Genomic DNA, 14,702 nt, shown 5'->3' on the forward strand with positions numbered 1-14,702 from the left:
ACTTCCCACCTCACAATTTGTGCCTTTCACACAATCCAACAAACAGGTTTTCATTAGTGACTTTGGAGGCATCTGATGTGTCATATTGCTGGCCGTATACCCCATTTTGGTGGAATGAGATGTTTTGTCTTCCTTTAAAGTGCAAGCAGTTTTAAGATGGGATCTAGCCATGGTAAATCTCAAAGTCTTTACAAACATCTCATTGTTTTTGAATGACCCTCTGTGGAAAAGCATGAATTCTGGTTTACAAACATTAGTCAGAACAGACTGAAATTAGAAAAGGCTCTGAATGAACCAGCCAAGGAAAAAAAAGAGGAGCTGTAAGGGAACTCACCAACCTAAACCAGGGCAAGAATAGAAGAGCGCTTTGATCTAACACAATAGTTCTCAATCTTTTTAAACTCAAGGCACTCCCCAGAAAATGCCAGCTCTTAGTTTTCACTCCTTTTTCATGACAGGAAAAATAATACAGCAATTCTGTCGCAAACAACTCAGAAAAACCACAGCAGGTCAGAATGTGATTAACACTATGGATTCCTATTTGAAATCTCTGGGTTTATCTTGTTGATCATGTTTCACACCGAACAGTGCTAACATTACATGGCACCTCTGAAGGGTTCTCAAGGCATGCTCTCTGAGAGTCACTGTTCTAACCCATCCCCTGTATTTGAATCCTTGTATTCCCAAAGGTGAACAAAGGGACAAGCAAGTTATGGGACTTGCCAGTCCTGGGGGAAAGGACAGGACCCCAGAGCGGTGATCCCCTGTGCCTGCTTTAACCGCTAGGTCACACACTCTCACCCAAATCTCTTAACCTGAAGGATGAAGTTCTAGTCCACCCTGGTGCTACCACCCAGTTACAATAATGCTCAAACATGCAGGGCTAATACATCAATTAAATAGACTTGGTTAGGAATTTTTCCCCATACAATTTTCAATAAAACCATTGTTCTCATAATTTATTGCCTTCAAAATTGGAAAGGCTTTCAAGGGAGGAAAAAAAAAAAAAGGCGGGGGGCGGGGTGCAAAGCATCTTTTACCAGTTCTAGAATATGAAATATCAGCACTATTTGGATTTAGCAGTTCCAGGTACACCTGTCTATACATAATACAGGCCAACTCCTTTAAGGCATTTCCTTAAAGAACAAAACAGGGAACAGTCAGTGATAACAGATTATGAGAAACTAATCTATTTTCCACAAAGAGAAATGTCCCAATGCAGCATAGAAGGAAAAGAAGACAAAAGCTACGATTGATTCTGTAATGAAAATGTTCGCCCCCTTTTGACTGCAAGTCAGTACCCCTGCTGGACTTCGAGTATGTGCATCCCTCTCACCACCACCCCTCCCAGCATTGGCAGGAGACAAATAAACCCCAGCTAATTAAACCAAACATTGGTTGTGTTTTGTCTCATGATTTGGCATCAGAAGGAAATCAGCCTTCAAAATCTTTCCAGTTAAACTGCAGATGTTGACTATAAATTACAATCAGCTTTTAATCCTTCAGGGTCTGATGTTCAGAGTCGCCGAGCATTCACAAACCCAGCGGTGAGAGCCGCAGGTACTCGGCACCGCGGAAACCCGCCACTTCGAAACCTTACGAGGACAACAGGAGCGGAAAGGTGGGAGCAACTGAAACAGCGTGTCATGGACTGACTCAACCCCCGGAGCCCCCCACCCCGCCCCGAAACACCCGTCGGAGTTGCAGCAGAGCCTGGTAATCCCGGATCGGCCTTGTCAGGCATCGTCGGAGCCACAGGTAAAGCAATCGTGGAGACGACCATCCTCAGCTGCGAGGGATTACCGACGACTGCGGAAACCCTATCCTTTAATAAAATGACATTTACAAACATTGTTTGTAAATGATAAATGTTCCTGATATACATTTGGAGTAAAGTCGCTGATTTGTCCGGTTATATAAATGATTGATGTGGGTAAAAAAAAAAAAAAAAAGTTGGAATGCAGGAATGTCGAAGCATTCGTTTTGCTCAAAAATTAACAGAAAACGTTTTGCTAGGCCTGAATCAAACCAGTTTCTAACTTGAAACCATACACAACTTTTCAGTAGTTTGATTTTTCGTCTCACTTCGGGCTACCCAGAAATGTCAAAATGTCAGGTTTGCCTGCAGAATAGGAAGTCTGCATCTGATCCTCTCTACACAGCACAAGGTTTTACGGGACAACTCTGCCTTCCCTTCCCTAAACAGCCTGTATAATAATAATAAAAATGTGTTTAGTGGGGGGGGGAATGTAAGGAGTTCGGACTTTCGCAGAAGAGAAAAGCTCATCCCATTATTATAGCACTTAGCTCTTTCCATCAGATCTCAAAATAAGCTCAGGTGTCACTCACATTTTCCCATGGAGAAACTAAATCAGAGAACGAGGGGCAGAGGGGAAGAGACTTGCACAAAGCCCCCCAGCAGCACAGCCAGAAATGAAACTCCGGAGTCCAGTGCTATCACCATCACAACACACTGGCTTCAGCATTGCCAGTGTATTTTTTCTATTTAAAATGTTCTTCCATTATACCCGATAGGACAGCTGCTGCCACTGTCAAAACCCATCACTAAATCTGAAGTCATGAGAGACATGTCCCAAACAAGGAGCAGGTGTATATTTTTGTCCCTGCTTTCCTACCCCAAGCGGGAACGAAACCCTGAAATCTGGCATATGGTCGCCTTCTTGGTGTCACAGTGAGGTGACACGGACAGAGGGGATGGGTGTCATTTTATTCCCCATCTTCTGTCTCGTGCTTGGGCCCTGAGGGGAGTGACTCTCAGCTCTCAGGCAACGGCAGAGGATCAAAACCAGGGGGCAAAAAAAGTGCTGTTTTCTCCCTAACCCACCTGTCCCAGGGAAATTATTATTTTTTAAATGTTAATAGGATTTTTACAAATGTTTTCCATTTTCATCAGAATAATCTGGGTTTTCCTTAAAAAACAAACAAACCCTGAAACTCCCCCCCCACCCCGCCTTCCAATTTTCCCCCAAAAGACGAGGTTGAGTTGTGCAAACAAAACAAGTAAGTGTTCACTTCGGGGGTTTAATTTGGGGGAGTTGCTTTTTTCTAGGGGAGGGCATTGGTAGGGCTCTTGGGCGGGGGGGAATCGCTTCGGACTCGAGTCGGGAGCGGCAGTCTCGCACTCCAGGCGTGTTTGATTGTCACGTCCCTGTCTCCGCTGCAGCAAACACTTGCTTGCAAGCTGCCTCTGGCTGCGGGCGGAGACGACCAAGAGCACAGCGGCTGTTTCTAAGTGCCCAGCCCCTCTTCACTGTTTTAAATGAAACCCTGTGTTAACAAACGTCTTGGGTTCGACTTAAAATGTGTCGAATAACACGGGAAAAGAAACTCCTGTAAGACAGCTCCCTCTCTGGGCTTTTGGATCGTACATTATTGATAGCAATGGCCCTTCTTCTCCGCGTTGTCTCCGTCTTTGCAGTGCTTGCTCACTTGAATAAGGACTTCACTATGATTCTATGATCGCTCTTTTATTTCAACTGCAAAACAGTCCACCTACTCAGCGCCTTGCAGCCGAGCTGCCTTTTCCATTATAAACATTTCTGAGGACACGGATTTGGGGGGGGGGGGGGCGGTTAGCCTCAGTTCCATGTCGTAAAACACCGTGTACAGAAATTCAAGGAGTTACCCAGTAGATCGGTTCAATAATTAAGACTAGGTTTAGTTTGCCACTCAAATTGAAGCCAAGCACCTTCGTTATGAGTGTAAAGAAATGTTGATCGTAACCAAAACGACACCCAGCACTTCAGGGAGAAAAAAGAAATGTTGATGTTTCTAGCTCGTGGCAAGTCAATTTTTTCAGATGTTGGCCGGGTGGGAGACATTAAAAATCAATTCTTTTGAACCGCGGGGTCTCCCACTTTCTGAGCCCTCTTCCCGCAGGACCGGCGCGGGGTTGAAGGCGCCCGGCTGGGAACCGCTGCCCAGGCCCGCAGCACTTCCCGGCGGAGTTGCTCGCGGGAGAAAGGGACCGGGGGGGGGGCTCCGCATCCTCACGCCTCTTCCCACCGCGGCGGCCGGTGTTTTTCGGGACGACCCGTCCCCTGGGGACAGGCACAGCTGAGCCCGCGGGGCTCCGGCAGACGGCACGTGCGGCTGTCAGCTCCCCGGAGACACGGGCACGCATGCGGGGCGTGGGAGAGCTACCAGCTGCTTTGTCTGGCCTGGTGGGAGCGTTTCAGGGAGAAATCCGTGGGATCCTTCCGATCTGTTTTCTCTGGAGTTTCTGAAAGAGATCGCCCAGGGACGCGAGCGCCTCTGGACCCGGGCCGGCCCCGTGGGGCGGACATGCAGCGCGCGTTTCCTCGCAGCCCTGACCCACCACCTCTGGGAAGTCCCTCCTTCAGCTTCACCTGGCCCCGCGGCGGCGGCTTCTGAGGGGGCCGCGTTATCCGCCGGGGATGGAGTCACGCCTCGCTGCCCTTTGGGGCAGGGCGGGTTCCTCAGCTTTCCGGCTGCCCCGGCACACGGTGCGGGTTCAGGGAAAGCCTTGGGCCCGATTTCCCTAGATGGGGGCAGCCTCGCCCTCGGCTCCGCTGTCTCCTCTCCCCCCTACCAGACACCCACCGCGCTCCCCGGCCCCTGACTCAAGCCTTCCCTCACGGAAATCGCCCCGGCCCCATCCATCGCCTTCATCTTTTTTTCTCCTCTGCTCCCCATAGCACGGAGGCTGCCTCTGCCGCAGCGGGCAGGGCCGTGTCCTCTGCTCCCCCCGTCCCCGGGGGAGAAGGCGTGCGACAGCCCTGCCACCTCCCCTCCTGCCAGGGAAGAGGTGGGGGCCAGCACTGAGCTATCGGAGCTGGGGAGGGGGCTCGTGGGGGTGAGGATCCCCAGCCTCCCCCCACTCTGCTCCCAAGGGCCCGGGGAGGGGGAGTCGCGCGTGGATCGGATCCTGGCGGTGAAATGGACACGGTGGATCAGGGCTTCTCGCAGCCGGACCCGGGAGATCCCCACCCCCAGCCCAGCTACCCGGGGGAGGGGCAGCCAGAGTTTCTGGGGTTCAGACAGAAGTGACAGTTTTCCCGGATCTGGCCACAGAAAGCAGTTTATAGCTGTGACCAGACACACGTGCCGGTGGGAGCTCTCTTGACGCGCCCCGGTGGAAGCTGGGCGGCTTGAAGAGCTTCAGAGGCGGCTGCCCAGGGGCAGGGCTCTGCCATGGACCTGTGGGTAGGTGCCAGGCAGAGGGGGCCATTTCAGGTCCGAGCCCGCATCCCCCACAGGGGCTGGCTCTCTGGGACCTGCGGGCGGAGGGAGAGCGCCAGGGAAGGGCTGATCCGCGGCGGGGCCGGGTCCTGCAACCCCAATATTGCCCCCGGGGGAGAGCAGCGCCCGCAGCCCTACTCCCGCCCAGCCGGCACCGCAGCGGCCCTCGCCGCGACGGGGAGATTTCTTGTGCCAGGCACACGCAGTTAGTGGCAAGGGCAGGAGAACTGGGGATTTAAAACAAAAAAAATCGAGATTTCGAAATGGCCGAAGGGGTTTAGGAACGGGACTCGATTATCATTTACCCCCCCCCCTTTCTCCCTGGATGAGACGCTGGTTAACAGCAAAGCGCTGGCAGCGGCGCGGTGACAACCCAGGGACTTCCCTCGCCCCCGGCTAAGTGTGGCTCTGGTGGGACCCTCCCATGCAAAGCGCCCGGGCTGGTAACCCACTAGCCGATGCCCACACTCAGCGTGGCCGTGGAGGCTTGGGGTGTAAAGCCCCCCTCCACGTGCCAGCTCTTGGTTTTCACTCGGGTGGGTTTTGTTGACTACAGAAACTGAATAGCAGCTCTGGCCTTGCAAAAGACTCAGCACGACGGGGACGGGTTACAAACCTTGTGACCCTGCGGACTCCTGTCGGAAATCTCCGCGTTGATGTCGTAGGCACACCTAACAGTGCTAACCCGGCGTGGCACCCAGCCGCACCGCAGCAAGGATCTCACGGCACCCCAGGGCGGCACCTTAGTTGAGAATCACTAAGTTTAAAGGAAGAGCAAAACTTCCCAGCGCTTCCTGCCAGGTCTCTGCAGGAAGAGGAGCCTCATCCCCACATACACCGAGTTACTGTATTGTGCCGTGCTCAGATCAGTGCTAAATTACGCTATCGGGATATAAGATGCAATACTGGGCACGCGATTGTTTTGTCATCGAGATGTGTCCAATGCAGGAGACCGACTCGCGCCCGTGTGGGGAAGAGGCAGACGGGGGGAGGGCGCCCCTGGAGTGGGGGAGAAACCCTAATAGCGCCAGGCACAGCGGGCACAGAGGCTGCATCCTACTCTGACAGGGAAAGGATCCCGCCCGGGATCCCGTATGAGGCCATAAGGGCCTGGGCGCTGTCTATTCGGGGGGTGGGGGAGCTGGGCTGGGGGGGCGGGGGGCTGCTGTGTCGGATCATCACGGCTTGCTCTGTAAATGTTTGGATACGGGCTGGAAGAGGGATGGCAGAAGGCGATCCTTATCCAAACAGCCTTTTAACCTTCCAGGTCTCCTGGCCCCGCAGGAGTCTGCCCTACGTCTTATTAATGACTCTGGCGATTTACACGGGGACGCGACGGCGAGCAGACAGACGCGCACGTGCAGCAGCGCGGGGAGCTCTGAATGATTTCTGTCCCCCCCCCCCGGGATTTCGTCCCCAGGTGACATCTCGGTGCCTCTGGCCATCTCCCCGGGGGCAGCTTCGCAGTGGCTGCGTCTCCTCCCCCAAACCCCGTTAAAGATGCACAGATTTCGAGGACCCGTGCATGCCTAGCGACTGCGGCTAGAGAAAAGAGGAATTAACACAATAATTTATTCTTGTTAGGATTATTATTCCTCCGAATAAATCAACAGTTGTTTGCTGCGGAGACACCTGTAGCTACAGAGCGCAGTAGTGAGCCGGGGGATCCTGGCAGCCCAGCAGCTGAGAAAGCGCTGAAATCCGGCTACCAGGCTGATGACTTGGGCATCACTCACTCTACCTGCCTTTCCTGGCACCGATTTAGACCCCGCGGCGGCCCAGATTCAGGCGCTGGGAGGATTAATCCCGAGGGCTCTTTCAGCCAGACGATGAGCCACCCCCATCATCGGTTTTAGTCCGCTAGGAAGCCGGTGGCGATCAAAAAGGTATGTTTGTTTGCCATAAGCAGGGCTTCGTCGAAGCCGCAGCGCATCCTGATTTTAAAAGGCCAGTCTTTTCTTCGGACGGATTTATGGATCTGCGGAGGAAGCCCTCCAGCTCCTGCTGAAATCTCTGTCCACGGGTCTTCTTAATCATCGCCATCATCAACTCATAATAATAAAGCAAAAAAGCAGAGTTCCTGCATTGGCATAAACAGATGGTGGGCCTGGGAGGGACGGGTCCTCATGAATTTAGGGCCAAACGTGCCGCACGATGTTCCCCAGACTGCCCCCAGGGGCCGCGACTCCCTTCCCCGGGGGACCTGCTGATCTTCATGCCCCTGGGGCGCGCGAGCCCCGGGGCCGGGCTGCTCCGTTTCACGCCGGCGGCGGAGCTTGCTCCAGGCGCCCCGCAGAGCGCTTCCCTCCGCAGCTGTGACACCGGCCCGGCGCCGGGTACTCCCGCGGCTGCGCTTCTTCTCCATCGCCGCTCACTACAGGTTTCACAACCCCCCGGGCCCCTCCGAGCCGCCGCCCGCCGCCCGGACGGCAACGGGGAAGCCGGTGGGGCAGTGAGAAGTGTGCGCAGACCTCTGAGGTCCTCTCTGTGTGCCCAGTGGGGCGACCGTCAACCACAGAAGGAGCTAAGTGGTCACAGGAGACGGGACACAGCTGCTTTTTAAAAAAATACTGTCGTGTAGAGACATCGGAAGGAAACAGGAGAGCAGTCTAAATAAAGCCGCCCTATGCCCCTAAATAAATGCTCCTGACGGGCCTAATTGATCTTTGATCGATGGAAGCTCGGGCTTAGATTTCAAGGAGAGCCGTAACACTTGGTCATGGCAGTGTCCCGTTCAGGGTGAAGTAGGTGCTATGCTAAGGGGGCCCTAAAAGCAGGTTTCTTCGCTTTCCCAAGCGCCGCTGTTTCCTACACTGTCAGTCCCTCCCGGGCCGGGGAAGCTGGACTCTTGTGTCCCTGAGCTCCGGCTTTACAAAACGGAATTTCCCTCCAAGGGGCGTTTTATCGCGAAATAGACTGGTTTAGGCTGCGGGTGGGGAGATGAAAAAAGCGACGCCAACCAGGAGAGAGGGAACAGATAGGCTCCGACGGGGGATAAGAACTCATTTCTGAACCTAGATCCCAGGAGATAAGTATCCTTGCGGCCTCCTCACATCTGATGTGAATTTACTGGAATAAACCTATCCGGCCTATCGGGCAATGTATTCCTAGGCAATAAAATGCGTGTTAGCGATCACAGACAATATTTCTGTCCCCGGAGGGAAGCGCCGCGTCCTCCCACCCCGTTCCCTGACAACAATCCCCTCTCCTGCGAGGCGGCGCCTTTGGGATCCTTGTGTTTTTGCTTGTAAAAAGCGATTGCTTTATGCCAGATACCCCCCTCCCCCCCAGATCCGCTCCCGATCCGCGTTCAGACGTTTCACGCCGGGTGTCAGTGCTACAGACTCAATTATCGTCGCTGCCCTCCGATGATTAATATCTTCCCTTTAATCTTCTGCCTCCTGACTAATCGATTTCTTCCAACCCGCCTCAGATTGGTTTCCGTGGCCGGTGGGGAAAGGGGGGCGGACCGGGACGCCCACCCCACACGTCAGTTTGGTGTCTCTAATTGACTTTTAGTCTACCTTTTTATGGCGACATGTGTTTCTAGCAATGATCTTATTAGGACAAGCTGGCTGCACTAATTTAAAGTTATAGAAGGTGGAAGACGGAGCCGCTTTATAGGAGCCTGAACACTCCCACCTCCGCCAGCGACACAGAAACCCGCTGCCTGCTGAAGGGCACTGGGCTGGGGGGGTCCCAGAGAAGCAGATAATCGCTGGGATCATGGGAACCAGCGGTGCGCGTCTGTCTGGTCGCGGGTAAAGTTGTAACTCAAAAGGCTTTGCAAAAATCGTTGCAGCTGGGAGCTGCACTTCTGTCGGCGCCTCCTAGCAGGGCACAGGTACTGCGGAGCAGCCTCCAGCGGGGTCCCCCAGCGAAGATGGCTGGGGATGGGGAGCTCAGGAGGCTCTCGGCAGCTGGCGATTAAAGCAAGTGAAGGATTAGGAGCGGGCTGGGGGCCTGATCTGGGCAAGGAGAGGGGAAGCGAGCCGCGATTCCCGATCCGGGCCCGGCGGGGAAGACGCAGATCCCCGTGCCCATGACCCCCCCGGGGGAGTGCGTCTCCCGCCTGCCCTGCTCGCTGCCCAGAGTGACTGCGGGGCGGGGAGGCGGCAGAGCTGGGCAGCGGGCTGATCGCGGGGCTCCCCTTGTCCCCTGCTGCCCGGCATGCAGGCGACGTCCCTCGCCCTCCAGCGCCTTGAGGAGCGCCTGTGGGGGGCGAGATCCCAAGCGCGTTTACACGTCGGTTCAAGGCAGCGTCCCTGGCTGGCTGGTGTGGGTCCTGCCGCCCCCCGGCCCGGGCGGCGCTAAGGGGGAGGGGGCGGGTGCGGGGCTGCTCCATCGCCTCCCGGCGCAGCGGCCACAGAGCGGATCCCCCTCGGGCTCCGCATCCCTGCCCCCGGCGGCCACGTCTCTGCCCCGCGGCCCCCCTGGAGGGGACGCGCTAGGCCGGGACAAGGGCTTCTCCCGTCTGCCCGCAGCCCCCTCCGTCTGCCGGGAGCGCTTCGCCCCGGCGCCCGGCTTCGCTGCCGATCAGCCTCGTTTGCAGGGGACTGGAAGGGGGAAGCTGTCTTAAGTCATCTCCCGCCCCCCTGCCTAGGGTCCTTCTCGAGGCAGGCCCCGGCCCCACACCCTGCAGCCCGCTCCCTTCCAGATTACATCGGTGGGGGGCAAAACGCGGCGAGATCCTGCCCCTTCGGTTCCAGGGGCTTGGGCTGGAGGCAGTGGGGAAGGCCGGGGGGCGGCTGGGGCCCGCCCTGGAGGAGCGGCCGGATCGGGCCCAGCCGCTTCTTAACTCTCCTAGGCGGGAGGGGGCTACACCCGGGCTTCGCAACGAAACAGGGGTGTCTGGGTGCTGGGCAGGCCCGGCTCGATCCCGAGTCCCCTCTGCAGACCCCGAGCCCGCCGTTACCCCCAGCAAAGCCTGCCCAGGAGGCCGAAGAGCCCTTCCAGCCCTGCTCCCCGCCGGCTCCCGGCGCCCGCTCCCAGCCCCGCAGGGTCTCGGGCCCGGACTGAAGCGCTGCAGGCGGCTCTGCCTCGCCCTGGGCGCGGGGCTTTGTCCGGGAGGCAGCCGGGCCAGTGGCCCTTAGCAGTCGCGGACAAACAGCGGCTGACCCGGGGGAAGAAGGGTCCGCGTCTCCACCTTCACTGGGGGGTTCCTTCTCCAGCTCCTGCTTACTGGCGGGGAGAGGAAAGGGCGCTTCGAGGGGTATGCACAGGAATGAAGACGGGCAGGTTTCAGGGACGAAGGAAGGGCTGGGTCAGCCTCCCTCGAGCCGGCGGGGAGACGGGGCAAGGAAACGGGGTCCCGCGCTGGCATAAAGGCTGGTCCCTTGATGATCCCGATCGAGACTGAAGGTAGAAGAATGCCCTAGAAAAAGGGACCAGGGTCTGCTTGGGGGAGATGGACGGAGCCAGCCGCGGGGCGGCCAGTGCGGTGTGCGTGCGACCCCCGCCCCGCGCCGGCACGAGATGCTCCTGACAGCCCCGAGCGGCGCGGCGCTGGTTTCCCAGCCCGGCCGCGTGCGGGGCGCTCGCTATCGGGGATTTCGAGGTGCTGGAAACCCTTGCTCGGCAGCTGCTTTGGATGCGCGGGTGGCCGCGCCAGGACCCGCCCGGGGCACTCCCGAGCGCTCAGGGGGCCCGCAGCGCCCTCCCCGCGGGGGCATGTGCAGAGCCCGCGCCGCGAGGAGCTGGGGACTCTCGTCCCGCAGCTTTGCCCCGTCCCCGCGGCCAGCGAGCGCGGGATCCCGCCCCGTCCCGCCGCCCCGGGCCCGCACGCCGCCACTTACTGTCCGCCTGCGGCGTGTCGCTGCCGCTGGTCAGCCCCGGCGACTCCAGCAAGCTCCTGCTCGACTCCCCCACGCTCTCGTCGGCCTGAGCCGCCACCATGTCCCCGGCTTCCTCCAGATCCAGCAGGTGACTCACCGAGAAGTTCTTCTTGGCCTGTAAGTTGTCCAGGTGGCCGGGGCTCTCCAAGCGGGTGGCCAGCACGGCCTGTCTCTCCAGGACATGGGCATAGCTGGAAGTCATGGTTTCCCCGCAAGCCTTAAAGGGAAAGTGCAGGCAGGAGAGGAGCGGGAGAGCGCGGAGGAGGAGGAGGAGGAAGAGGAGGAGGAGGAGGACGGAGGGAAGGGACGCCCTCCCCCCCGAGCAGCAGCACTGCCGGGGCAGCAGGGGCCCGAGCGATAATCCAGAGCCGCTCTCTGCCCAGCCGCTCCCAGGTCTCACGGAAGGGGGAGGAAAGGGGGGCGCCCGGCGACAAGGGCCATAAGCCGAGCGGGGGGCGGGGCGGGGCGGGGCGGGGCGGCCGGGCGGGGCGCGGCCGGCGGCGAGCGCGGCTCGCGGGGGAAGCGGCGCAGTCCCCGGGCGGGCGCGGAGGCACCGGCTGGTCCCGGCTTTAAAACATCTTCAAGGGAAGGCGCTTCCCCCCGCGCCGCGCTCCTGGTGAGTCTCAGGAGTGAGGGAGGCGGTGGGAGGGTGCTGATGTCTTGCAGATGTACTCGGCGGCCGGATCCTCGCTGAAGGCAGAGGGAAGCTTTCTCCACGAGTCCGATCCGACAGGAGGCTGGCGTTTGGTTTTGCGGAGGGGTTTTTTCCCCCTCTCTTCCTCTCTCTGTCCCCTTCCCTCCCTCTCAGCTGCTTTCCACCCCCCTCCCCCTTTCTCCGCTGGATCGAGCCGCTCTCTGGCACTTCAAAAGGCACAGGCTGGCATGCAGGGAGCCTTTGTAGGGTCTACATGAAAATTGGACACCCCTGGGAGGGCAGATCGAGACTTAATAGGAGCCTGTAATTACGTGGCAAAGGCTTTGTGCTGTTCCTGACGTTTTACAGACCCCTCTTCCCCCTCGCAAGCTCTCGTCCTCCTCCCCCCTACCACCAAAAACACGCCGAGCCCCCTCCCGCTTTGCCACCATCTGACTTAGGCTCTCCCTCTCCCTCTCTTTGCTTTTCTGAAATAAAGACTCAGTTCTCACTGCCTCCCCTTTGCCACTGCATCGCGGGCAGAAAAGTCAACCTTGAAACCCTCGGTCACTTCAGCCAGGCTGCTTATGTGGCTACACATTGAACTCCCCCTAGTTTGTTTAAGAGCCTGTTGGAGAATCTCATTTGCATGTTTTGATACCAGCTGCGGGAGAAACCTTTTGGAAATACTGCCCGTCCAGTCCAATCAAGTTTTCTCCTATTTTTTTTTAACGTTTCCTGCTGTTCCAACAGTTTGGCTTCAGGCGATTAAAGAGAGAGAAAAAAACGAACCCAAACAAGGGGTTAGATTGTTTTTTAAAACATATTTGTGCCAGACAATGTGTTGTTATTAAAGAAAAGATCCAGCAAATGGGAGGACCCTGTGGAGAGCTGTTGGGGAGACCTAGAGGTATGGGGGGGGGGCTCGTAGGAACCCTCTCTCTGGACTGTTTTTGGAGTCTGAAGCGCAGGAAGATGGGAAGAAAAGGACTGGGAAATTTGGTATGTCAGCTTGGTTGGGCGATCTGGAATCAGCCAGAGTCAGAAACCTTTGAAGCGTTAGAGGCAGCAAGCTTTGCCTTGAACTCAGCCCCTACAGCCCTCTATACTGTGCCTTTAAGCAAAAGAAAAAAAAAGAGAGAGAGAGAGAGAGACCCATCATCTCTCTTGGAAATCAAGGGGGATTTGGGATGAGAGACAGAATGAGACAGAGAGAAAGAAAAGGGCCGTGCACACATTTGGGGAATCTAAATACCAGTGAATTTTGACTGATCACATGAGATTTATTCTATACCAGTTTGAATGGTCTCATAAGGGATGAATTAGCACCATCAGACCAGGTAAAATATGAAGAGCTTAAAATTAGGGAGTTCTTTAAAACATTTTTTAAAAAAGAAAGGGCAAAAGTAAGCAAAGAAGCCCTGCTTTCATCTTGCAGAGTGGTCGGCCAGGGAAGCCCACGGGGTTGCGTGAGTCTTGAGTGACGGTCTCAACAGGAGAGAGCAGGGCCCATGTGTTTCAATGGCAGGAGTCTGGGTCCAAGCTGCCATAGACAGACCAGAATTTCCAGCCCCCTGATCTTGGAAAAGAACATTTGATGCCATCAAAGGCCTTCAGATTGAAACCAGATGTGCTTCCCTTGGTTCTTTCCATGCATTTAATTAAGGAGCAAGGATGGAGGAGACTTTTTCATCATTAGTCCTCTCCCTTCGCCCCATGACCCCCCCCCCCCCTTCCCCTCTTCCCTGCCTGCAGGATTTCTCCTCAGCAACTCCTTTTACTCTTTGCAGCCTTGAGCACTCAGACTGCTGCCTTGGCAGCCCTGAGTGTGCCTTAGTCATGCACACAATCTCATTGCTTTGCATCCATCAACCTGGGTGCATGGGCCCAAATGTGTGTGCGTGGGGGTCTCTGTAGCTCTAGGTATGGGCTGATGGGGGCCTGCATGTGTGTGTGTGCATTCAACCCTCTGTGTGCGTAATCTCCCGTGTGCCATTTGCATCCAACCCTCTATGCTACATATATTCAACCCTCTGCATGTATATTAATGAACTTCTGCATACCTACTCGCATATGCGAGTATACATCCAGTCTTCTGCATATGTGTGTGCAAACTGTGTATATGCTTGTATATCTTACCCATCTGTCTGCATATGAATGTGTATCCAACCTTCTGTGAGCGTATGAGTAATACGTGTGCATGTGTGTCTTCCACCCCATGTATGTGTGAGTCTTCTCTGTGTATGTGTGTGTTTGAAGAGGGGTTCCCCATGAATGTGAGTGTTTGCATGTGATGTATGTGAGTGTGTGACTTCAACCCCATGTGTGTGAGTTTTCTCTATGTATGTGTGTGCTTGAAGAAGGGTTCTCCACCAGTTCGTATGTGTGTATGGGGCCAGTGTGTATGTGTGTATACAGGGGATAAGGCTGCGTAAGTGTCTGTGCTCTTGGAAGATGGTTCTGTGTGTACCATAGACAGTCTGGATCTGTCTGTGCATACAGGCCAGCTACATGACCGTGGTGTTTAACATACCCTAATAAAGTCTTAAACCTGTTTTTCTGTCTGTGCTTCTGGAGAAGGGTTCTCTCCCATGCCTGGACATGTGTGATTCCCACAGGTGTTTGGGGCATGCCCTGTATAAGAGCCCACGTGTGCAGGTACATTCAGGAGGATGCAAGAGCACTGCCTGCATTATGAGGCTGTGAGAATTTGCTGTGTGCGCCTGCTGCCCATATAGTAGGTGATGCATGGTGATCTCTCTCAGCACATCTCTGAAGCCCAGCATTGTGCTGGATGCCAGCACAGCAGACTCCCACCTCACACATCAATGGGCCTCTTGACTTCTTATTTAAAGCTGGCTTTTGATGGCTGTTGCAGCAGATCTGGCTTTTCTGGTGGTGTGAGGGAAGGTTGAGTGAGCCTGGTGGGGGATTTGCATGCTCTGGTTCTGGCTAAGGGCAGCCACCATGACTCAGTTCAAGGGTTATTCTCAGTGAGGGGGGTGGGGGGC

General features: G+C 56.0%; 1 protein-coding gene across 3 annotated transcripts in view; it reads right to left on the reverse strand.

Moving 5' to 3' along the window:
* Nucleotides 1-14,199, reverse strand: part of PRRX1 (paired related homeobox 1) — an 83,837-nt gene extending 69,638 nt beyond the window's left edge. Inside the window, exon 1 of one of the 3 annotated variants that reach the window (XM_090046545.1) lies at nucleotides 11,019-14,169. In XM_090046545.1, the coding sequence (XP_089902671.1) occupies nucleotides 11,019-11,259 (241 nt within the window). In that variant the 5' untranslated portion in view covers nucleotides 11,260-14,169. Of the gene's footprint in view, nucleotides 1-11,018 lie in introns of all 3 variants that reach the window. The other 2 variants (XM_090046546.1, XM_090046547.1) reach the window with 2 other exon arrangements.
* Between the last annotated feature and the right edge of the window lie 503 nt (nucleotides 14,200-14,702).

The sequence above is a fragment of the Crocodylus siamensis genome, chromosome 5, assembly GCF_052110815.1.
Source record: "Crocodylus siamensis isolate JL-2025a chromosome 5, ASM5211081v1, whole genome shotgun sequence".
Taxonomy (NCBI): Eukaryota; Metazoa; Chordata; order Crocodylia; family Crocodylidae; genus Crocodylus; species Crocodylus siamensis.